The sequence below is a fragment of the Drosophila hydei genome, unplaced genomic scaffold (genome assembly GCF_003285905.1).
Source record: "Drosophila hydei strain 15085-1641.00,03,60 unplaced genomic scaffold, DhydRS2 tig00000290-arrow-arrow-pilon, whole genome shotgun sequence".
NCBI lineage: Eukaryota > Metazoa > Arthropoda > Insecta > Diptera > Drosophilidae > Drosophila > Drosophila hydei.
In genome coordinates this window covers 1,007,366-1,032,813 of record NW_022045704.1, presented here as the reverse complement: position 1 = coordinate 1,032,813, position 25,448 = coordinate 1,007,366, and the positions used below count along the sequence as shown (strand labels likewise).

General features: G+C 41.7%; 2 protein-coding genes and 1 non-coding gene across 7 annotated transcripts in view; all 3 read right to left on the bottom strand.

Annotated features, from left to right (window-relative positions):
* Positions 1-5,481: 5,481 nt before the first annotated feature.
* Positions 5,482-5,603, bottom strand: Trnal-caa. The gene is made up of 2 exons: positions 5,566-5,603; positions 5,482-5,526 (listed from the first exon to the last, which is right to left on the bottom strand). It is a non-coding gene; the product is annotated as a tRNA-Leu (tRNA).
* Positions 5,604-6,587: 984 nt separating this feature from the next.
* LOC111605516 (probable low-specificity L-threonine aldolase 2) lies at positions 6,588-9,171 on the bottom strand. 3 transcript variants are annotated; one of them, XM_023324072.2, is made up of 6 exons: positions 9,106-9,171; positions 8,310-8,540; positions 7,738-7,812; positions 7,273-7,678; positions 7,076-7,212; positions 6,588-7,008 (listed from the first exon to the last, which is right to left on the bottom strand). In XM_023324072.2, the coding sequence occupies exons 2-6, from the start codon at positions 8,527-8,529 to the stop codon at positions 6,695-6,697; spliced, it is 1,152 nt and encodes a 383-aa protein (XP_023179840.2). In that variant the 5' UTR covers positions 8,530-8,540; positions 9,106-9,171; the 3' UTR covers positions 6,588-6,694. The 3 variants fall into 3 exon arrangements, with proteins under 3 accessions (XP_023179840.2, XP_023179841.2, XP_023179842.2); XM_023324073.2 differs by lacking the exon at positions 9,106-9,171 and adding an exon at positions 8,950-9,081; XM_023324074.2 differs by having other exon boundaries at positions 6,589-7,008; positions 8,310-8,535; positions 9,106-9,169.
* A 1,001-nt stretch (positions 9,172-10,172) lies between these two features.
* The window catches only part of LOC111605570 (extracellular serine/threonine protein CG31145), a 59,223-nt gene continuing 43,947 nt past the window's right edge, over positions 10,173-25,448 (bottom strand). Inside the window, exons 9-17 of one of the 3 annotated variants that reach the window (XM_023324148.2) lie at positions 19,255-19,379; positions 17,422-17,500; positions 16,631-16,723; positions 14,582-14,825; positions 12,643-12,651; positions 12,178-12,258; positions 11,726-11,838; positions 10,938-11,078; positions 10,173-10,874 (exon numbers count right to left, since the gene is read on the bottom strand). In XM_023324148.2, the coding sequence (XP_023179916.2) occupies positions 10,676-10,874; positions 10,938-11,078; positions 11,726-11,838; positions 12,178-12,258; positions 12,643-12,651; positions 14,582-14,825; positions 16,631-16,723; positions 17,422-17,500; positions 19,255-19,379 (1,084 nt within the window). In that variant the 3' untranslated portion in view covers positions 10,173-10,675. Of the gene's footprint in view, positions 10,875-10,937; positions 11,079-11,725; positions 11,839-12,177; positions 12,259-12,642; positions 12,652-14,581; positions 14,826-16,630; positions 16,724-17,421; positions 17,501-18,684; positions 18,958-19,254; positions 19,380-25,448 lie in introns of those variants that run through there. The other 2 variants (XM_023324150.2, XM_023324151.2) reach the window with 2 other exon arrangements.

The window sequence follows — 25,448 nt, the reverse complement described above, 5'->3', positions numbered from 1 at the left end:
AAGTCGCTTGACTTCTGTGGATTCATAATGATCTGGGTCTGGTCTGGGAATGGCAACTGCCGCATGCCGCCTCCTGTCTGATGAGGCCATCTATTGCGGAGGCCCTCTGACTGCCGATGCAAATGCTTACTGTTGCGGGCAGAAACGGGAGACTCGTCGGCGTCACGTCGCTTGTCTATCAGTGACAAAATGTCATTGTTAGGATACCAACTGCAGTTGGCCGCAGTATGCATGCAAAAGCCAGAAACTAGAACGCCACTTGCTGCTGCCTGAACTGACCAAATTAGTAGCCAAATGATGCTGTTTCACAGCAGGCATTTTGGTAACTTGTTTCGCGGATATTAAGTGGTTCAGGCATCTGCAGATGGCCTTAATCGAGTCGCTTTTCAAAATTTCACTCTGCTAGCTCGCTTCGTAAATCAATTTTGTAGCAAGTGCCGTCCCGCAATTAGCCAGACCAATTATGCTGTTCGCCTGGCTGCACAGAAGCCAAAACGTTGCTGCAATTATGCAGTAATTAGCATACAGTGAGTTCCACTCTAGGATGGCAGGAAATCAACAAGTCGTTCAAATGATGAAGAACAAACAATACAGAGTAAACTGCGCCTAATGATGATGTTGTCAATATAATTTGGGAGCATTTCATTATTCATTTGTATTCTTTACATTATGAGTCGAACAATTGGTGTGAGCTGTCTAAAAAGAACTAGATCTTTTGAATTTAGAGTGCCATATAATTTAGTTATGTAGCCTCCAGTCTATGGCCTAATGACTCATTCGCTTTAAAAGCTGAAACTTTGCAAATCGTTTAATGGAGGAAATTGTTTTGATTCCAGCTTATTCAGCAAGGAATCTGGCAAAGTTTTATGCATTTTCCCCCATTACCATTTACCTGCGAAAAATTCGATGTGATATTTTCCATTGTGGTACTAAATCGATAAGTTTGTTGTGGAAACTTTTGCCTTTCCTTGCAGCATCGTGGCATTGTTCTAGCCTCCCCTAGGCTAATGCTGTTCATTAGGCCAAAGCACAATAGCGTCGAGTGCGTCTTAACTGGTAGCTTTTATCTAGAATACATAAATTCATGCCCAGACGCCGTTCGGAGGCAACTTTTTAATGGTTTGATGTGTGTGAAGGCTTCTAATTAAGACACGCTCAAAGAAAAATGTTCCTGTGGCACGTAAGCAATGCTTCAAGGCGTAGGCGTGAGCGTGGGCGTGGGTGGACATTTTTCATTTTAGCCCAAGCATGTTTTGTTTACAGAAATCTTAAAACGCCGCAATTCGCCGCCTCATAAAAAATGTCGATGATGCGATTTGTTAGGCGTTCTTTTGACATAGTCAAATATGCTAATGCGACTCCGTTAATCAGGGTGGCAAACAGAGGCCGCGACAGCGCGTAATCAACTGGGCTGGACAGCTTATTAGCCGGCCTGTTATTTGCCCAGCAATTTGTATTCAACATTCGAATAATGTCTTTATATACTGCTCTTTTGTATATTTCTTTCCTTTTCGCGTGCCCAGAGTCGCACATTAAGTTTTAATGCCATATTTTATGCTTGGAAAATGTACATAAATTTATTTACTGGCCAGCCGAACTGTGTTGCGGTTGTCGGCTAATCAAATCAAAAGAGAGCGAGCGAGCCACAAGCCCACGAACGGCAATCCATGAATAACCAAGCAGACATGCAAAGTTTTTGGGCCACCTTAGGAGCTCGAGCCAAACAAAAGTTACACTCACATACACACATGTGCTCTCAAACAGAGTTTGTATCAGGCATTAAAATAAGAGAAATGGACGAAGTTGCCCATACGACCCGTTGCCTTTGCCTCGCTACAGAAGCTGGCAGGGAGCCAAAGTTGCCGCTAAACACAAACACAAAGCATGCAAGTAACACACATGCATATAACAACACATGCATACAATAATAATAACACCAACAACAACACCAGCATGAGCAACCCCAATAGCTTTTGTTATTCTTAGTGCACCTCTCGTAGGAAGTCGTTTTCTAGGAAGGCGCATGTATAATTAGAGCTATGAAGCATGTCCGGTGAAGTTTGCCATTGAAATATAACGGCAATGCAACAATCGCAACTCCCCTGCACACACACACACACACACACAAACACCTGCACGCTCAAGTTTGAATTGAACAAAAAAGTTTGCTCTTGGCTGCGATATTATTGCTATAGCTTTTGCTCCTGTTGTTGTCGTTGCTGGCTTTTGTTATTGTTGCTGCTGCTGCTGGCGTCGTCCAAATACATTTTATAATCCTACAAATATGCATCACAACAATTTTACATATGAATTTACGTGGTTGCCGAGTGTTCGTTTAGCCTTGGGTATGGTATGCTAGCCAACTAGGGTTAACCAGCCAGCCATGGCTGGAGCCCGGCCCCAGTCGACTTACGTGTAAAAAGTTTATATACAAGCTTATCCCTTGATTTATACAATAATAAGCATAAATGTGCAGAAAGGTCCTCCTGCACCAAGCACTTTGAAGTTAGCCTAAGGGAAAACGAAGCGACATTCAGATGGGGCAAGGTTTTTTCTTATGCTTGTACAGCAAAGATTAAATGGCAAATAAACATTACTTTAATTTTTTTTAATTTTAGTATTAAAAATGGTAAACTGGAACAAGAGCTTAAATTTGGAGCATTCGTTGAACTCGAATGAGTCGTAATTCAGCTGTGCCCATCGAATGCTAGAATACTTTACTTCGACTGCCAACTACCGAGCCCCCTTCTGCATTGTGAATGCAAAGAAATGCAATGAAACACGCCAACTTTTCGCCACACCAAAGTCAGCGCCAGCGTTTACTTTTATGGAGGATTGCGTTGGCTTCTAGTTCCACGGCCGCTACTGCTGCCCTAATGGGTGTGGCATTCCGAATGGCGTCAATGTTGTGCACATTACGGTTAATGCCGTTCAAACGCGGCACAGCAGAACTTTAAAGCGCGAGTTTATTGCCACATGCAATGGCAGCCAGCTGCCAGCTGCCAGCTGCTAGCTACCAGCTGCCTGCGGCACGAATCGGGCATCGTAATATATGCGACTGGGCGCCGCGTAATAATGTTAAATGTCAGGTGCACTGCAGTCGCAGTCGCAGTTGCAGTTGCAGTTGCAGTTCGCAATCGAAGTCGCTGGCAACAGCTAATTAAGTTGCCGCCGCCCGTGTGCCCAGTGGCCCCGGTGCGAGTTCTCTGTTAGTTGCCATAAAATATGCGCAGAGCCGACGCGTCGGCCAGACTCGAATTGGTTGGCTGTACGAGTAGAGCGAACAGACAGTTATCGCCAGCCGTTGCCCTGAGCCACGTGCACTTTATGGTATTGGCCAAGAAGAAAGCCGATTCAAGTCATGAAGCTTTCATTTGTTTTGCGCTTCAAATCTACACAGAGCACGCAACGGCAACGGCAACGGCAAGAGCAATGGCAACGGCAGTCCCTTATGCGGGTGACTGATGCACTTGAGAGCCCAGCCAAAACCGGAAGCCCAGCCCAGTAAATTAATGTCTTACTTGGCTCGCCAGTTAACTCTAGCTCATCCATATAAATAAATATGTGCATAAGCAAGCGCCCAGATACATTCAAGCAGAGCCCCTTGTGCATTAGCCAAAACATGTTTGCATTTCCGACAACAACTACGCCTGCAATTACACTTGCGCCTCAAGACGCTGCCTACTCCGAGCTGATACACAAATTTAGACATTTAAATCAGTGTTGCAACAATTTTAAATGATGTAGACAACCAGATGGTGTTAATTTAACTAGAAGATGTCACGTAGCCAGCTTTAAATTGCTTTTATTAAATATTTATATATTAGGCAATTGTTGTATCGGGCGCTTTTTGTAGAGTTATACAACTTTAAATCATAATAAAGTAATGAAATTTATGCTTAATATCAATGAAGCGGATTTTACTAATTTAATTTAATGACATTATTATTTAAATATGATTTTGGTCAATCTTGATCATCACCGTTGAACACACAATCACAGCAGTAAACCCCATTCTCTAACTCTCCCCAATCAGTCATGTAGTTCATCAGCCAGTTTTAAACAAAATACTCCTTATATTTTACTAATGCAGTTGCTAAAATTATTCCCAAATGCAACATATTTTCATTTAAAAAATATAATTTTCCATTTAAATTCGTATACAGCCTGAAGCTTTGCTCCGCTAAAAGCAAAATATTTGCTTTATATTCGTCGCAAACTAGTCAATGAAAAACTATTTAAAATCGAATATTTTAAAAATGAAATTGCAACGAAAATAACAAATGCAGAATGCAGAAATAAAATATATCAAGCCGAATCTTTAATATTCCAAGAGAGACTTACTGTGCGCTTGCATATTTTAACTTGATGAAAATCATGATAGTTCAGTTTTTTCGACATTAGCTCATCGTCAATTGGTTGGCTTTGGAAATTGGCAGCAAACACGTCATGTTCATTAGGACACGCCCCCACTAACTGTATATTTACTAAGAGCCAAACACATATACGAATTGCCATCAGTTGGCATGACTGAAAGGTACTTTGCAGTCCTTCTTGGCCTTCTTCTTTTCCAACTTCTCTCTTCGATTCATGTAATTTGCTTTTCATTGATTAAATAGAAAATAGCTTAGTTTTATTTGCGCGCATGCAATTAATTAAATTACCGCTGTCCAGAAAGCCATCAAATGAGCAAATGGCTTTTCGGCAATAGAACACAGAAACGCATAAAAACTGATGGAAGACGGATTTGATTTTCGCTTATTGAATCATCATTTGAGGCGCCACTTTATGCAAATTTCACTTTATGCACCACCATTTACTTTTAGTTTCGTCTGCTGCGGGCCTTGGCTGATAGCGAGCTCGTTTTAGCGCACAGTTTACGACTTTATTTCATGACTGTTTGTCATTTAGGTGTAACACGACAGTGTTTTCATAATGTCGGTATTGCGTTTTTAGTTCTCGGCTCGGCATGAGAACCGAAGTTTTTAGAGCCCATACATCATGTATTTGAAACCATATTAAACACATTAAATATGCCAGCTACTGGCACGTGCCGTCAAACGGCGTTGTTAATAAAGCTAAAACCGCCTCTCTTACACAAAAAAAAAAAAGAAGCAAAACACAATAAAAATGAGCAAACGACCATTTAAATGGGAAATTTGCATTGAAAATATCCGCTTAGGCTTATTGAAACGTTATTTAATTGAAAATGTCATGCGTGTTTATTTATAATTTAATTACTTCAAGCTTAACTTTATCGATTGCAATCATACTTTACTTTTAATTAGAACAAATTAATTCAGCTTTAAGTGCCCATCGGATAATTAAAGTGCTGCATATATACATACATTTGAGCTAATTGGATTCAAAAGATATTTGATATTGGCGAATCGAATTTAAATGACAAATTTCGATAACAAAGCTATCCAAATTTAATTAGATTTCTTATAAATTAAAAATAAAATAATAAGAAAAAAATTTTGTCAGAAGTGGGATTCGAACCCACGCCCTCAGAGAGGACCAGAACGCTCATCGACCTTTGTATGAAAGGCAAGACTTTTAAATCTTGAGTCTGGCGCCTTAGACCGCTCGGCCATCCTGACATGTTGAAAACGAGTAGCCAAAGCGTCGTAATTAACGAACGAGAAGAGTAAATATTAAGTTTAAGTTACTTTAAGAACGATAAGATTCTTTCTTCTCTCTCAGCACACACGCAGAGTAATAACAACACCAACAAACACGCGTTTTCGCGCCCTTACCTCGACGTCAGCATTGCATGTCTGGTTGTTATTTATAGACATGCCATACTCTCTCACTGTGTCGTCGTTCTTTAAAAGCTCAAGCGTGTGTGCTTTCCGAACTGAACGAAACTTTAATTTGTAGCATACTTATATGCGCTCTGCATTTTTCAAGAAATTTAAATTCAAGGCATACTCTTAGGTTGTTTAAGTTAAACTATTTAATGCGCTTAATAGAGACGCATTATGAAAATTCCACTTTCAATTACTTTTACGCATAGGTGCTATAACAACATAACATTCTTTATGAGACTTTATAATAGTCCGATCCTTAAGTGGGGATGAGGTAGCAAACGGGAAATAACTTTTATATAGTGAAAAGCATTTTGCTTCTTTAATTGAATCCTATTTCGGTTTTATGTTCAGCATATAACATTTCAATGCTAAGAGCAGCACAAAGGGCATCTCACCCAAGATACCTTAATCTATTATATGCTGCTCGATTTGCTCTACAGTTGCCGTGCCGTCGCTTGGCAATCACATTGATAAGTCCGCTTATAAATCACAAACGTCCGTCGACAAGCAAGGAGCCGCCGGCTTAGGCTGCCTAGCCGTCTTGGGTCGGCAGTGGCACGGCGCATGCTTTTAAATCGATGAGCATAGCGAAATTGACAATGATTTTTTAAAAATAATTTTATTACTTCATTCAGTGGGGCATTCATGCAGACGGATCCATGCACAGCAATGGCAATAGAAGTCCATCAGGACTATCAGCCGACGTTCCCTATGATTGGATGCAGTCATGCGTGAATGTAAACGCTGCCTCGACCCACTCAAGAAACACTAATTCGAATTTCATCAGATTTTTGCTTTGGCTTTTAATTAAATGACCAAAATGAAATCAAATTTGTCTTATTTTTTAACTTTTCTCAAATTTGGCAGGGCTCAAGCTCGCCTTAGGGCCAGCGTGCGTCGTACTGTTTGATGACATAACTGAGCTTCTTGATAGCTAGATCCACCTGTTCGTCATCTACCTGATGATACAGCACTAAACGCATAAACTCCCAATTGCGCGCGCTGGCCTTCAGCACAATGCCCGCTCCGTTATGGCCAGTTACGCCAGCCAACAGTTCCTCGGGCTCGATGACAGCCAGGCGTTCCGCAAACTGACTCGCAGTCAACTTTGGCTGCTTAATCTGTATCAGCAAAATGTTACTTTGCACCGTTGCCAGATCCACAACTATATTGGGACTCCGAAGCTGATCAATGCCTTTTTGAGGAAATGTGAGAAAAAGTATAGATTAAATTTGTGAATGTGAATTTGTGATTGGACTTACTTTTTGCAATGCGCTTGGTACGATCATGGTCTGCTGGCAGCAGCGGCACCACCTCTTCCAAGGCCACTAAGCCAGCGGCCGCCAGGATTCCCGCCTGTCGCATGCCACCGCCCAAGGCTTTGCGGAGTCGGTGAGCTCTTCAAAGAGGCAGCAAGTGATCAGCCAAATATTACTTAGTGAAACTATGCAATACCTACTCGGCAATAAATTTCTTAGAGCCAACTAATACAGAGCCCACAGGTGCAGACAAACTCTTGCTCAGACACACCGAGACCGAGTCAAAGCCACGAGCGATGCGCTCAACGCTAACGCCCAAAGCTGCTGCTGCATTGAACACACGAGCACCGTCCATGTGCAGGCCAATGCGAACAACACCCAATCCTGAATCGCGCACCAATGACACTACCTCGTCCAGATATGCAAGAGGCAACACCTTGCCACCGCAAATGTTGTGGGTGTTCTCCACCACAACCAATGCGGTGACCGGTTCATGACAGTCCTCATACTGTCGTATCTTGTGCCGCAGCTCTTCCAGGCTAAAGGTGCCATCCGGCTGATTCCTTAGCGTGGCTAATTGCACGCCAGCCAAGTGCGCAGAGCCACCTAAGTGCGTTTGAGATATGGCTGTAGTAGCTCGTATTTATGGCTCGGGGCTATCTTACCTTGCTCATAGAGAAAGATGTGTGATAAGTCGCCCACAATGGCCTCCGAGCCGCGTCGCTGGCAATGAACCATAACTGCAAGCAAATACATACGTAGTTAGTTCATAGTAAAGCAGTCAGCGTAGTCGGGGAGCTCGGCGAATTGGACTTTAATAAAATGGCGATCCCATTAGAAATATTAGTTTGGGCCGGGAATAACACTAAGCAGCCAAGAAGTTTACCTCACTGCAGCTACCCACGCCCCAACTAAACTACATAAAAATAAATGTTATGATTATGGGTGTGCCCTTAACCTTAACGATTATGAGCCTGATGCATGATATGGCCGTCTTTTCGAAGCATTTCTGTTTGTTTTTGTTTTTGTTTCCGTTGGAAGTTTCAATTTCACTTTCCGCAAAGTAAGTCTGTTCACCTTAAGCTAATAAACATCAGCGGCCCAGAGCGAATTAGATGAGGAGCGACTCAGTTTAAACTAATATGCATCTACGTGTCCGAGGCTGGGGCTCCTTTATTAGATAGTCCGTCCCTAAATTGCCTAGCAGTGTTATTTATGTGCACGTCGTGCTACTTACCGGCTAAAAGATTTCCCATGGTGCCGCTGGGCACAAATAGGCCAGCCTCTTTGCCGAATATTGCAGCTGTCTTTGCCTCCAGCTCGGCGAGAGTGGGATCCTCGCCGTAGACATCGTCGCCCACCACCGCGCTGGCCATGCGGGCCCGCATCTCCGGGGTCGGCTGACTGACGGTGTCCGAGCGCAGGTCAACAACGTTGTTGTTGTTGTGGCTAGCCATTTTATGCTGTTCTACGGATGGTGAAAATTGGATTTGGATGTGGATGTGAGCAGTTGTTGAATTGAAAATTGACTTGCTTCAATTTGCAATTTGCCAAGCCGTTCCATACAAGGAAAAACGTCAATTAAGATACAATCATTTGCATAATCATTTATCACATTGATAAACTTTATACGGATTTCAAATATAGACAGTAGTTGACCTGGATGTAACACTTATAAATATGCAATTGAGCTTGGTATTGATAACGCTTGCAAATGCTCAACACAATTCAATGCTCTTTAATATATATATATATATATATATATATATATATATCTATATATATATATATATATATATATATATATATATATATATATATATATATATATATATATATATATATATATATATATATATATACATAAATATATTTACAGGTACACAGTAGAGTGCAAAAACATCACACGTGTTTGCTGTTATAAATAAGTCCACAAAAAGTTTCGCTCACAGCGGCAAACGCATTAACGTTTACTTAAAGGTAATTGAATTATATCAAATTCGCAGCACATCAGTAAATCAACAACAACTCACGAAAAGTATAGATTCTAATTGAATGGGAGCCGAGCACAAAGAAAAAACAGAACCAGCTTTGCTCGAACTGAGAAAACGAACTGAACACAACAGCTGGCAGCAATCACCCCATGTGGTCTTCTGTTCGCTTCCAGCGGAGCAGATTTCCCATGAGAGTAGAAACGTTATTGCTTGACTGAGCGAGCTTCGATCGAAGAGCGGCACATTGAGTGCCGTAGCAGCGAGCCATTGACAGACCTACAAATATGATTAATTAAACTTTATCCAAGAAACTAGAAAGTATTTAATATAATAGTATTTTACGATATATTTTACGATGTATATTTTATATATAATAAACTAGATGTTATATGTGTATATCAAACTTCTATTATCCATGGTATTCGGGAATGGGACCAATTGAAATTCACTTACCTCTTCTTCTTTTACGTAAGTTATCAATAAAACAAATTTATATTTGTATTTATATTTCACTTAACTTGAAGAGTTCAGTTCAAGAGTTTCCTTAAACGCAATAATTAAAACAAAATGTTTATTTCTTTGGTATTTTTTATTCAATATTTCAGAAATTTTCACTAAAATTGTTTCTAATTCTAACATTGTTTATTTCTAGTTTAGTTTTGCTCATCTTAATTGGCCAACAACAAACTGCGTCACTTTCAACTATATTAGGTACGATTTAAACGGTTAAACATTAAAAACAAATGAAATTTACTATTTGTATACTCGAGCCATAACTCTCAAAGGACATCTTTCCATGCTGCTGAAACTAATTCGACTAACTAATAAGTTAAGTTATATAAAACACAACATGTCCTCGCTCGGAGGTTCGGGAACATTGTTAGGCATACGGATAAAGCTACGTCTGATATCGCCGATCGTATTATTGTAATTATTATCTTACCAACTAAACTATAACAAATATTTCATCTTTCTTTTCGCTTTGTCTCCTTCCTTCTCCCGGGTCTGGCAATTCGCCGCTTCATACATAAATATACGTGTTGTAAAATGTATGAAAATAATTAAAAATAAATATTTAGCAATTAGTTTTATGTTATAGTCTTTTCAAGAACTTTCACTCTAGCGCAATGTAAGTATAATTTAGTTCTGCTCTTAGAATCAATTTAAGTTCATGTACTTCTGTATATGCGTTGATTTGCTTTTGGCACCTACTGTGATAGGATTAGTAGTAATTTATAGTTTAGCTGCTCAGGAAGTGTGTGTTATGTGTTTTAGTGTTATAGTGCAGTGTGCTGAAGGTACTTCATTTAAGATTAGACCACATAACCATTCGAGCCAATCTGTCGGCCAACTCGGTTACATACATACATGCTGAACAACATGAACCAAAGAAATGCACGAGAAATTTCGTCCATTCATTTGTTTGCCTGCTCGCAATTGTTTTGGTTGTTTTTTGGTATGTGCAGGCAGAGCTGCAAGGATATCGTAGGACAGCGCGACCTTTTACAAAGGTCCCCGTCACGATCTATACTCTTAAGTCTAGACAGTACACAAGACACGCAAACTTATAGCTAAGTTTAGACTCTAACTCAGTTTTGGTAGCTTAGCGCTATGACGATGCGTCTGGATCGGAGCCGTCAAGCTCGCCGGGCGGATTTCGCTTAATGCAGTCCCGTATACTTTGCAGAATGACGCCAACTCGGCGATCGAGCGCATCCAGATGGGGCTGCCAGAGCACCGGACTGATTGGATCAACGCTCAGCGACTCGCTCAAAACCTGCGACAGCGTCTTGGGACCATTGTGGAATCTGTCGGCAAAACAATAACCAAATGTCCAATTCACTTTGCATTTTTACAGTCTGTGTACTCACTGTAGCAGTTTGATGAGCGTCGTCTTGCGTATCAGGCAGCACTGCAAAACTGGAGCCAGTATGGAGAGCTCATCGTGGTAGGGACGCCCGAAGCCACGGCCGTGGTCCAAGTGCAAGGGGAACGTCTCGTTGCCATAGATTCTGCAAAGAAATGTAAAACAAGTATTGTTGTCAAATTGCAAATACGCCCCGTGCTTAGCATTGCATATGCATAATTGCCAGCAAATGTGATTAGAGACAAACACCAGAGATCGGCTTAGCAGTCAGGTGTAACCGGCCAGCGACAATGGCAATGGCAATGGCAACGGCAACGGCAACGGCAACGGCAACGGCAACGGCATTAGTTCAGCAAACGCCGCTCTGCATAGCAAACACTATTGCAGGCAGAGCACCTGGCGGCATTGGCATGCATGATGATGCAGTCTGCTGCCGTTGCCACGTCCGTCGTCCGCCGCCTGCTGCCTGCCGCCTGCCGTCTGCCGCCTGCCGTCCGCCGTCTACCAGCTTGCCGTATGCTGTCTTGAGCAGCCGACAGATTTAGCTGCTTTTTGCAGCATGCATGCAAATATCTTTCCGAGGCATTTGCTGCTACCGTCGAGCATGCTGTGCGGCAGCCTTGCCAAATATATAGACAGGAGCAACAAGATGCAGTGAAGCGTGTGGGATACGTATACGTAATGCGCTACCCACATGGTAGGCATGAAGCCAACAACGCCAGTTATGCGGAAATAAGCCAATCGCATTAGGTCTCAGGCCAAAATCGCATTTGCGACTTGGCTTATACTCACTTGAAAGTCTCGTAATGATGGCGATCCATGTTTCCTGTGAGAAAGTCAAATACAGCCATGTCCATAAGATCAAGCAAACGTCGGCCTTCATCGTAGGGCGGTATGTCGCGTACCTTTGACAAAAATCAAAATATCTGTTAGAAAATAACTAACCAAAGGCAAATTAATGCTGGTCCTCTGCGGCTTAATTAAGTCGGGGCCGATTGCCAGTAAAGCAGCTCGACCGAAAGTAACAAATAAAAACATTTGCATTCCACTCCAGCTAAAATGCAAATTAAGTAAAAATAACCGCAGCAGGAAAAGCTACAGACAAAGCATTGCGAGCACAACCGGAAGTGGAAATGAAAATGGCACACAAAATTGGGGTAAAGCAAGAGGCGACCGTCCCTTCGTCCGCCCGCTTGTCGCCTTCTCATCCAGTAAGTAGCCAACTGGGCGACTCGTTTACTTACCAGAGCACAATAATTGGCATCTGTCTCCCACTGAGCCTTCTTTCGTTTGTGATAGGAACGTCGCCAAGGATGCCGCCAGAGCTGTGGAAGAGGAAATGTCAGCACAGAATACAAAATCAATATCAATTTGAGCTGCACAATGTAAAAATCTAAAGCTGCTGAACGGCATTAATATGCTACGAGTGTGCGGCGGGTGGCTGATGGCTAAAACATTTATTTCTCATCTCGCAATACGACAATATTATTTCTGTCCCGTTTTGTACTTAGATATTTTTTTTTTATTTTCATTTTTATTTCTTCATTCCTTGCTCGTTTTTTACTTAGCTGAATCGTTGCTGCACTCACTATAAGCGAAATTAAATTATTTGCCAGGCTACCGAGAAAAGTAATAAAACTTTATCTAGCATTTTGCTTGGATTCGCGGCAGCATTCATGTCCACTCGGACCTCAACGGCCGCAACTTACCTTCCGTCCCTATGCAATAGGCAATGGCAAAGAGTGCGTTTTGGTTGTAGCGAAGCATTTTGGGTTCGTGGGACGCAACAACAACAATGCAGTAACCAAAAATATGCAGAGAAATTAAACAAAAAAACGTTGAGATAAAAATCATAATAATAAAATTGCATAGGCAGGACAAGGCGCGGCAAGCCTGTGTAATGACCGGAAGCCCGCACGGGCCACAAAATGCAGCAGGAGGCGTAAAAGCAAATAGAAGCCAGAAAAAAAAATGGATGCACACTGCGGACGCAGAGGCAGCCGCAAAATGCAAAATGCAAAATGCAAACACAAAGCCAACACGTAAAAGTTAGGTAAGTTAACGTTCACATCGCGACGATGGGCCAAGGATTGTTTGCATATAAAGCAGATCCCTCCACCTGCTCATAAAGTGCATAAATCAAGCGAAATTAAATTTCCACACAAAAAGACAAGCGCTGAAGAAATGAATGAAAAAAAATATGGCAAAGCGGAGTATGAGGTAAGCAAATTTTTAGAATTCTGCTTAAACGCTGAGAAATGCTGCAAAAATGCGCTCAGATGAAAGTTGATGACAACCAATTTAAAAATGTTAAGCAATAATATTTAAGCAAAAATATGAAATGGAAATGGAAATGGCAAAATCAGCTGAGGCGAAAATATGAGTACATTAATATATGTATTCAGTTCAATGTAAGCTAAGTTAACGTAATTTCTGTTGCTTAATTTAGTTCTGCGGTCAGCAATTAATGCGAATGCAAATCAAATTTTGCAACATAATTAAAATGCTTCACAGTTGCGTAATTGTTTGTTATTTTGCTCTTAGGCGCAAAGGCAACATCTAAGAATCGTAAAAGTGAATTAAAGCCAAAAGACAACAACAACAGCAGTGGGGATAAACCTCTGCTTTGTTTTCTCAAGTAAAATGATCTCCTGTGCATAATTTACAGTTTCGCCTTACCCTAAGTCTCTGGAAGACTTTTAACCGTTTTCTACTTGTTAACTGCAAGAAGGCAAAGCCGAAAACAAGTAGAAAAAAATAAATAAAATAATTCCTTTGAGGGAACAGCAAAAAAAGTAGTAGATATATAAATATTTTAGCTGCGGCAAATCTGTCTAAGGGACACGGTGTAAGGGATGGAAACCCTTCAAAAATGCTGTTGGCCAGGCTGAGCTTAGGTTTTGCCTTAATTTTGCAGCTATTTGCATTTAAAACCCGTTGCCTCTGTCCCCTTTCGGCTGGAGAGTATTTTAGAATTTATTAACGTCCATTCGGGACGCTGCATTTATATTTCATTTTACGCTTTACGACCCGCTGAAGAACTGATACAATATTTCTGCTTTCAAGCAACTCAACCACCAGGCCAGAGTACAAAATAGAAATAGAAATATAAATAAAAATAAAATATGAAATTATGTTAATGAAATGCGAGCTTTCGGGGCAAGCAATAAAGCAATGAAGTGCCATCCAAGTAAGTAACTAGTTAAGTTCTGGCATTTATTCTAAGCCAAGCAGATATCTTACCAGCCCTAAACTAAATGGTCTGCTACCCTTTAGGGCACTTCGTTTGCAGTTTATATAAAGGTAGCACTTGCAGACAGCTTACCTGTTGCGGCGCTGCCACAATACATACACACATGTATGTATGTATGTACGAAAGCACGTGCTTAGTGAATAATGTGATTTTTTATTTAGTTTGGCCAAGCGCACGAAATTAGTAATGAAAGCGGAAGATTCCCAGCAGCAAGCAGAGCATATAAATTGTAATCTGGCGCTGCTTTGAGAGTTGCTATGCATTAATCAAAAGCCACTTAGCTGGACCTACTACTGGATCCTACCACATGCGTCGCACATAGGTTGACCACCATGAGACCCATATGTATGTGTTGTTTTTTGTGGAGTGCTGAGAGTTGTTTGCTGCTGACCTACCTTGCGATTGGAGGTTTCGAAGCTGGGCAGAAATGCGGCGAAGGAACCCTCCAGCATGTCCGGATTGCCACAAATGGCATGCGAAGTGTCGCAGTAGTACGAGCACTTGCCATGGAAGCATAAATTCAACGATGGCGAAACAAAGAATGTCTTCAATAAATTTTCGTCGGCCAGTTGATAAATTTCGGTCGTTATGTTCAGCGTGCGACCAGCCACAGGCATTGCGCGACGAAAGCCCAGGACTCTGAAAGACAGAAGAAAAAACAAAAAACGAAAATAAACGATGAGCACTGGGCGAAAAATAGGTGGTAAATAAACATTTTAGCTAGAGTGCGTGTGCCAAGTAAACGTATTATACAGATATAAATACTCGACTTACAAATACTCTACAGTACATAAATACATTTCTTGGATTCAACTACTGATGAATTTTTGTATTGATGCCATCTGCAAACTTTAGCCAATAGCACCCTGAGGAAATGAAACAAATCTATTTTCGAGCATCTGCCAACTGCAATGCATATGTCTTAGCAGCACTGGATGGAGGATGAAGTGGCCAAAAATTGTTTTGGGCACATGAAAAATGTTCGGTGTCTGCTGAGTGTCGCCCGAGGTTATCAGGGAAATGCCATAATTTTGGCAGCATTTCATTATGCTGTGGCCAGCGGGCTCTGGTTTCCTGGGAACCCTTGTAACTGAGATTTGATTATGTGTGCGTGTGCGTGTGCGTGTGCCTGTGGGTGTGCGTGTGTGTCTGGCAGTCACAACAATTATAAAAGCTGTTTTATTTTTGTTATCTTAAATCTAAAGCGTTGAAACGGAACTCTGATTTTAAGAGGGAATCAAGCTTTTAACTATGCCAACAATTTGAATCTAAATTGCGGTTAGACATGTCAGAGCGCCTATTAAACGGTTCTAATTTATGACTAATTAAATTGTATTAAGCGAACTTTTAAATAATACACAACACTCCTTGTAGTGAGAAATTAGTTGCGAGCATTTAACTCTCGGCACTGTGTCGTTTCGTCGTCATAAATAATAAATATTAATTGTGTTTGCGCTCGGACAATTTCGCAGCTCTTTGGGCATTAGTGTCAAACTTATAATCCCACAAATTTACCCAATCCTTGGATAATACTCCTAACGAATTTTAAATCTGAAGTGATTTTCATGAGTTACGATATTCATTTATCATAGAACCCTTACATTAATTTGTTTTTAAATATTGTAATACCCTGAACCCATTGAAAATGGAATTATAGGGTATAATGAATTTCTAAAAGTGTATGTAACAGGCAGAAGGATGCGTGGCAGATTCCTGTAAACAAGATGCAGTCCGAGCTTATTAAATTTTATTTTTATAACTTATCATTTTCCCTATTATCCATAAAAATTGATAATTTGACTTCGTTTTTAAGGGAAGTTATAATACCACAAAAGATGGACTAATAAATTTACTGAGTTTGTATATTTTGCATTGTTCTCCAAAAAAATACATAACAATGGCAATTAAGAAATTCGATCGAATTGATAAGTTACTAACTAAATAAGTTCCCATAACTGTGTGTATTATTTGTAATGTGTAAGTATTATATATCTATCTATAAACATGTATGATTCGAATATCACCTCCTCGAAAGATTCAGGGTATCTCCTAGTAGAGCAGTTCTGACTTACATTTTATTATTAATTTATTTATGAAATTTGATATTTTTGTAAAGAGAAATTTAGCGTGAATGCTATAAATTCAATAAATTAAATTGGGTTCCTTGCATTTCAATTGAGGTTCTTACTTATTTCATTATTGCATTCTGCTGCAAAGTCTATTCCATATATTTTTCCATTTACATAAATATTTGCATTCAATTTGATAAATGTAATTAAAAGTGAACTCTAAAATAAATATGCGGTAATTTCGCATTTCGCATTCGAAAATGCTTGCAATTCGATTTTTATTGCATAAATTGTAACTGCATATTTAATACGGCTCACTGGGTTCCCCAATGGTATTTGGTGAACAAGAGAGTAAAGGTGAATAGGGCAACTCACCTGTCCAAGTGGAAGGCTGCAATCTCGGCATTGTGGCGTTCGTAGTCTGTGAAGTAGAAGTGATTGGGCAACGTTTGCTGGTCCCGTGGAAAGCTGAAAAAACAGATTGAAAATAGCATACAAAAGATCGTAATATAATGAATTGAATTTAATGTGCTGCCTCCATTTTGGAGTTAAGTGCATTTGCATATACGGCGTGAAGAAGCTGCGACTTTCTGCAGAAACGCACACACAAACTGCCGAGCAGCTAGCAGTCGGACGGATTGAATGGACTGAATGGCCGGACGGATGTGGGCGGTTAACTGGTGTGGCTACCTGATTGCTATATGCCTGCTTAATTACTTACATTGCGACACCACAGCGTAATTCAAAAAACGTTTCATTTAAATTGCAAATGAAGAACATTAAAAGGACACTTTACACTTTACTTTGACAACTGCAGCGGTTGCCCAGCTGTGCACTGTGCACTGTGCGCTGTGGCCGTGGCCTGGCCCGTGAAAAACTGGCCAAGCGCCGCGTTGAAATCTCATTAAAAATCGCGTATAAATGTTCAAATTACGAGCTGTATCAAGTGCCCTCTGCAATCCGTTTTAAGCGCATTGCAGCATTGCATTGAGCTCAGCGCCAAACGCGCCCATGCGGTGGCCACAACGAAGAAGTCAATGTGGGTAAATTATATTTACCCAGGTCGAAAGTGCTGACAAGTAGCAATTGCAGCAATTGTCAATTTGATCAATATTTTCGATCGTTTCATTTTTTTTAAGGGTCCTTGCTGAAGAACTCATACTTACCGCATGGGCTTCATTAGAGCCTTAACGTCATTCGGATATTCAATGATCAGCTTCAGCTGGGTGCCACCCTCCTTTTGCACTGTGAAACGGAAAGAAAACAATTTCATTATTATTTCATTGCGTTGCATATATATGCCAGTTTAATTAAGGAAAATATTTGTTGCTTAAATTTTTGCTGCTCAGCACAGCAATTTGCGCTTCGTTGCACACATAATTGGGCCAGACGGAGAAGAAGAAGAAGCTGCTGCAACACCACCAGCAGCAGCAAAAATAGCAGCGAGCTTCACTGATATGGCAATCATCGAAATTGCATTAAGGGAAAGTGCATGCACAAATTACACTTGACTAAATTGCAATTAAAATGCATAAAGTCCACAAAAATATTGCGTATACGCACGTTCGCCGCAATGAAACCGAATTGTTGTGTGTGCAGTCAACTGCGCATTGAGCAAGACAATAATAGACACATCAAACCCATATTTTACTGCTCACAAATGTGTGTATTGAAAGACGAAAATCTGTTATGTCTACAGCCCATACAGAGAGAGAGAGAGAGAGGAAGCATAGGTACAGTAAAAACAAATTAAAATCTGCACAAATACCATTAAAATTCTATGCCAGAGGTTGGCATACAATGCGCAAAATGCAATAAAAAAACTTTCAATTGCAGAGCACAATGAAATGTTCTATGAATTCCTTTAATGACAACAAAGAGATTCTTTTACCAATCAAAAAGGTTAGATATTTCTAGCAAATATTACAGATATTAGTTAATGTACAAAATATACCTTTTAAGATAGGTCGTACACGTGATAGATGCTAGCAGCTCTGTATATAAAGTTGCATAAAGCACAACACTTTCAACTGCTGAGCACAATTAAATATTTTGCAAATTCTTCTTATACCAACAAAGAGATTCCTTAACAGATCAAAAAGGCTTGGAATTTTAGTAGCAGTACGATATAAATATATCAGTAGTAGCTGGATCTCTAATTTATGAAAAGTTGCAATGCAATAAAAAAAACGTTCAACTACAGAGCACAATTAAATGTTTTATGAATTCCTTTAATGACAAAACAGAGATTCATTTACAAATAAAAAAGGCTTGACATTTCAAAATATGTATAAAATTTCAGAAGCAGTGCGATATATATCACTTAACATGGGGCGTATACGTGATGGATGCTTTCAACTGCAGATCACAATTAAATGTTTTCCAAATTCTTCTTATACCAACAAATAGAATCATTTGCAAATCAAAATGGTTGAGCATAATAACATAATATATTTAAGATTATCATTTACAGTACAACATGTCCCATTCAACATGGGGCGTATACGCGATAGCTTTCAGCAACTCGCGGCTAAGGCCGTCTAATTTATGAAAAGTTGCAGCCTTAGAGCACATGAGACATTGTTGTTGTCATTGTTGTTGTTATTGTTGGCGCACAGAGTAGGCAAAATGAGTTTCGCACTTTGTGTTGAACATTTTACATTGTGTGCTGTTGCATGGTTTTCTTTTCTTTTGTGCGCATGCTGCAAAAGTTTATTATTAATAAATTAGAGCCGTAGTAAAGTTTCAAATGAAAATAGTTTCGCTGCCACCTTGGCGGCTCTCAATAATCCAAGCAAGTTTTATAACGCTCCTTTGCATAATTAAGTCAAATGTGCAGCCAGCCAAAGGGCAAATAAGTTTACGAAGGCAATCCAACTTGAATGCTAGCTGGCATTGGCAGGCGCCCCGCTATTTATGGCCATAAAGAACAGCTACAATTGCGAGGCTGAGTTTGCTGTTTGCTTGGGCTGTGTGCAATATACATATGTAGTACTTACCCACATGCTGTATTGGCAGCTTGATCATGTCACGTAGCACCGCATCGACCAGGGTATCCTGCTCGCTGTAGAGCTCCTTCTTGGTAATGCGCAATTGGAAACGTTCCAAATTGCTGGCGTTTGCTCTGCAATGTAAGTAAGACGTAGAAGAAACTTTAGTCAGCTGCCGCTTTGCGTGTATAAAGACAGACAATCAGGCAGCTTGAGGAATACGGCGGAAACGCTTATAAGCATGCTACGAGTGCGCTTTGGGCCACAATGCGAGTATCAAGTTGATGTAATGATTGTCACATTGATTTATCAAAGCAGCCGCTAACCGGCAGCTGCTACAGGAAATCTTCGGTATGCCACTCTTCACTCTCTCTTTCTGTGTGTACATTTGCCATGCCAATTTTTTTTTTTTTTTTTTTTTTTTTTTTTTTTTTTTTTTTTTTCGTTTTTATTTCTTTATTTTGTTGCAGCTTATTGTCTTAGACTCTATAGCGCATTTAGCTCTAAACCTTAACTAATGGGAGGGCAGATATGCCAATTATTCTGCACTTGTAGCTACTATCTTAATTAGTTCTAATATTGTCTAGAGGATGCAATCTCTTCAGTCTTCGCCTATTGTTGTTTATAGCCAGGTTGCTTGCGAGATGGTTAGGATGCGCTGCAAGTCTGTCCGCGTATCTTGAACTGTGTCGCCCAATGAGTTCAGCAACTGTGGGAATTGCTAAATCCCTATGTAAGACTGAGTTTCTTACAAACCAGCTGGCTCCAGTCCATCTGCGTAGTGCTTTATTCTGCAGGGTCTGAATTTTGTTCCTTGTAGTCTTCGCCGAGGAGCCCCATAGAGAGATACCATATACGAAGGTTGGGACAACTATTGCCTTGTAGATGGCGGCCTTGCTGCTGTAAGACAACTTGCTTGAAGCTCTCAGCATCCAGTCGAGGGTTTTTAGCTTGCTTTTGCATTTTGAGGTTACTTGACTTATGTGCGCTTTAAAAGTCAGCCTTCTGTCAAGAGTGATACCAAGGTACTTTACTTTTGAGGCTTTGGGAATAGTGGGCCCCAATGCAACGCTTGGGCAATCTCCTCTTCTAGTGGCGAAGGTAGTATGTACAGACTTTTGTGCATTAATGGTGATACACCACCGTTTTGCCCAGCGTCCGAAAGAGTCCAGATATTTTTGTAGTGAGTCTGAAGCTTCTTGCGCAGATACGTGACGTGATAAGATGGCGGTGTCATCTGCATAGGTCGCTATGAGTACTGCATCTGTACTTCCTATATTTGGCTCGGGAGTTGGCATATCTCCTGTGAATAAAGTATAAAGTGTTGGGCCTAGAACACTACCCTGTGGTACTCCAGCCATAATTGGTCTAGTCAAGGATACTGTTTGCCCCCTTGACACTTGGAAGGTTCTTCCAATAAGGTATGAGGATAGCAACGCGAAAAATGGGGCTGGAAGGGTGGTCCTCACTTTCTGCAGCAGTCCCAGGTGCCAAACTCGATCAAACGCCTGTTTGATGTCTAAAAAGACGGCAGAGCAGTACATCTTTTCTTCAAAGGCTCCAAGGATATGGTGCACAACTCTGTGAACCTGTTCCGGTGTTCCATGCTGTCTCCTGAAGCCAAACTGATGGTTTGGAATGGCCTCCTGGCGTCCCAGATGTGTCAGTACTCGTTCCAGAAATATTCTTTCGAATATTTTGGAGAGTACTGGCAACAGGCTAATTGGTCTGTACGACTCAATTTCTCCCACGGGTTTGCCAGGCTTAGGAATCATCACAATCACGGCGCGCTTCCAGCAGGCTGGAAAGTGCCGGATGCGGAGCATGGCGTTGTACACCATAGTTATGTAGTCTATGGTGGAGTCAGGCAGTGCTCTAAGGACTCTGCCGTTTATTAGATCATATCCAGGGGATTTTTTTGCCTTCACTCTTCTGATGTGTTCAAGAACCTCTTCTTTTGTACATCCAGTTATCTGGTCTTCAGCTGGGAGGGGCGAGAGAACGATGTCTTCTGTTGCTTCGATTTCTGAGGCCTCTGCGGTAATCACCGGCGTGAATTGGTCTTGAAGGTGGTTTGCAAAAGCCTCAGCTTGAGCTTCGTCTCCAATGTGCCAGGAACCAGAAATGCTCCGAATGGGATGACGTCGTATTGGCTGCCGTTTGAGCTTTCTTGTAAATTTCCATAATTGAAACTCTGCGTCAGTGGGCGATTCAGCTCGTACCAGCGCATCGCTGATACACCTCTTTTGAAGCAGGGCGAGAGCAGCTTTAAGATGCCTCGTGGCTTCGTTGTACATGGATTTGGCATCAGGCGTGCGTAATCTTAACCAGCGTCTCCTGGCCCATCTTTTGTGTATTAGTAGGTGTTGGGCCTCCAAGGTGAGGGGGATGTTGTACGGAGACTGTTGTCTTGTTTGGCAAGATGGTGGGGCGGCTTGGTGCGCAGCTTTGACTATTTCTTCCTGCAGTTTGTTTGCTGCGTAGTCCACGTCTTCAGGAGTGTTAAGTTCCATTTCTATGTGCAAAGAGTAATGGAGCTCGCGCCTAAAGACTCCTAAATCTGATCCTGCTGGCAGTAGTTGTTTCCTAATGGGCAAGGGCTGTGGCTGCGCGTGGATTGTGACTATTAGTGGCAGGTGGTCAGAGGATAGGTCCAAGGATTCTTCAATGGTCAATTGCCGGTCACAGATGCCTTTGTAGACAGCGAAGTCGATTGCCGAGGGCCTGTGTCCATTAATTGGGTAACGGGTGGGGGCTCCAGTCGCCAATATGCTGAATTGTAAGTTTTGAATCGCCTCAAATATGACTTCTCCGCGACGATTCGCACTATTGCTTCCCCAAAATGGGTGCCATCCATTCCAGTCGCCGCCGATGAGGGTCTTATTCAACCTTTGGCCTAGAACCTGTTCCATGTGATGATCACACAGACCAGTGTTTGGCGGAAGATAAATTGACGCAACTTCGATCGCTCCAATAGACGTAGGCAGGGTGATGGCTGAGACCTGCATTGTTGCGTTGCAAATTGGCAGTAAAGGTGTATGCGGTATTGTTGCTCGTATGAGGATTGAGGATCCACCAAAGCAGTTTGCTCCTTCACCATGAGCCTGATAGTGTTCGTATCCGAAAATTTGTGTAGTGGGGCACTCATGAGTTTCTGTTATTAACATTATATCTATGTTTTCTTGTGAGAGAAACGCAGCCAGTTCCTGAGTCTTGTTTCTCAGGCCATTGGCGTTCCAGATACCCACACGTAAAGCCATTATTTGTAGGCAAGCTTGGTTATGATGGCCATTAAACTGTTTAGCATGGTTGCTTGTTGGGATTGTACTTCTCGCATCGCTTTGAGCTCGGCATTAATTGCGTCAAACTGACGTTGTTGTTGCTGAAGCATTTCAGTGAACAAAGTGTCACTTGTGGTATTCTTATTTGACGGTCCACCTCTAGCGGCCTGTGCGTAAGAAACACCACTAATAGGCGTTGCAAAGCTCGTGGCTTGGGTAATGCTCCGGGGCCTTGTAATTTCGGAAGCAGTACTCGGACCCGTAGACGGTGTTTGTGTGGGACTCCTTTTTTGTGCTGGGGATTGCAATTTGCGCAACCGCTTGTATACTTGGCAGCCCTTATAGTTGGCTGGGTGCTGTAACTCACAGTGCACACAAGTTGGTGCCTGGTCCTTTTCGCGGGTGCAGTCTTTGGATGCGTGTTTCCCGGCGCAACGCACACATCTGGGAGCTTTGTGGCAGTAGCGTTGTGTGTGTCCAAATTCTTGACAGCGATGGCATTGTGTCAGGTCGTTGTATCTTCTTGGCAGTTCCACTGTGCAGCGTTGCCTGCAGACAACTCGAATGTCCAAAATTTCTTTGTTGTTGGGGGCCTGAGCCACGTCAACAAAAAATATATTTAGCGGTGTTTTGTCCATACGGCTCAGTGGGTTGTGCACATTTGTAATTGTGTGGCCTTTGGTTTCCAATTCCTTTTTAATTAGTGTTGTATCAGTGCTGGAGTGAAGCCCTTTGAACACGACTCTATATGGTTTGTCCTCCTTAAGCTGGTAGCAGTGGAACTCCAATTCCAGCTTAGTAAAGTGGTCTATAACTCTGCGATAGTCCTCACTGCATTGGGTTAATACACCTATGTTATTCTTCTTTGGCTTAATTACGTATGATTTAGCATCAATTACTTTATCTATTATCTGTTGAAGTAGGGCCACAGACTTGATGTTTGGACACCATATGGGGGGCGGACGAGGTTTCGGAGTAGTTTGCTGGTCGGTCAATACTGGGGCTTCTGGAGCTACAGGTGATTCGCTGTAGTCTTCATCTTCTTCTACGAGCAGTGAAAATCGATTTTCTGATATTAATGCTGCATTGCTGGTGCTTGGTTCGTCGAAGATGAGCCTTTTCTTGATGGTTTTTGGTGAATTTGGCTGTTTACGTTTCGTGTTTTTGTTGTTAGTGATGCCTTGCACGGAGGCGATATCTATTTTTGAGTTTATTGGCATGATGGAGGCTTGCCTATTTGCCATCACAACGTTAAGCTGGGCTTGCATTTCTGCATTTACCTTTACAGCTGTAGCGAGGTTATTGACATTAGATGTCATCGCGGATTGTGCTTTTGAGTGCAGGCGCACTCGCGCCAAGCGACGAAATTTCGTAAATTGCAATTAAAGCAATTGAGTTACGCGGAAGCAAGCGATAAGAAAACGCTGCGTGTGCGGTTTTTGTTGCTGTTGCGTTGAAGAATGCACCGCAAAGTTCTATTTTTAGAACTCTGCAGCAGTAGAGCTTAAGCGAAGGCTGTTCGAATTCACGTCTTTACAGGTCGAACGACTGATGTGCCATGCCAATTTGGTTTTCAAATGCATTCTCCCGTTTGCCCTGAATCAATCGACAAACCCTAATGCACACACACGCGCACACCGAGGAGCACGCATTTTTTCGCTGTAATCCTCACAGTCTTGAAAGAAATCGTTGCCTTTGACGATTTTTCTTCCAGTACGTTGCTTGGCATCTCCAGCTGGCGATAGCCAGTAAAAAAGAAAGGAATTGCTTTTTTACCACATTTACCAGCACATAGACCCAGACCCAGCACTTCTTTCTCTTATTTTCCTTCGCTCTGCCTCTTCAATTTCAACTCTCCTTTGGACTTGTTTTTTGTCTTTCTCTATGCGCATTTGAAACAGTTTATTTAAGCAGTTTTGCAGTTTGCCCGACTTTCTAGGAGTAAGCATTAAATCCGATTGAAAATTGTGACCAAAATGCGCCCAAAAATACTTAGCTGAAATGTCCGTTGCATACTTTTGGGCGAGGGGTACAAGCGGTAGGCAAATTATCATCCAAGAAATTACCAAAAGATATACTAAATAAATACCAAAAGAAGGACACGAAGTGACAAATTGAATTGTTGAAAAGCTTTGTCCTGTTGCTGCTGGTCAAGTTGTACGAGTTTTGCCAGAGGGCCAACAATTCACAGCATGAGCAATGGGCAAATGTCTGCGGCATTGTGTGCCATATTTATCATGATAATGTAGTCTGCATTCGTCTAACTCTTTTAACAGCTAACAACCAGCTCGACTGCACTTACGTAACTCCCATGGACATCGTCCTTTTCAGCGTTTTCTTTTATTTTCCCTTTGCCGTTGTCGTCACAGCCAACTACAATGATTGCTGTTCCCGTCTGTCCGGTCTGGCCGGTCTGTCTAGCTGGTTAACTGGCTGGCTTGCTGCTGTTGGACCAGAGTCAACTTAGTGGTCGTGGCCCGGCTTAAATCCTTTTCATAATTTGCTGGATGACGTTTGTGATACTTCACGCAGTCAATGCTTTAAGGCTGCTTCCTGTGCTCGGCAACTCTGCTGCTCTGCTGCCCTTCTGCTCTTTGCATACCTTCTGTCACCACCTGCTCTAGGTGGCAGGAAGGAAATAAATGTCTGAAAGCTCAGCCCCCTTTGTGCAGCGACCGGCACAAAATGACTTTCAATATTTTAACGTTTTTTTTTACGAAAATGGCGACAACTTCCTGTCTACCTTGACTGCGTAATGAGTGTGCTAAGTGTATGCACAGAAGTTGAAAGGCTTTGATGAAATATGTGAGCTGCCTTTAAAGCGTCCACTCGGTCTGCAATTAACAGCAGTTGAATTGGCTTCCTTTGGCAGCAGTTGGCAATTGTCATGAAATTGCCAAGAAATTGACGAGGGTTCATGTT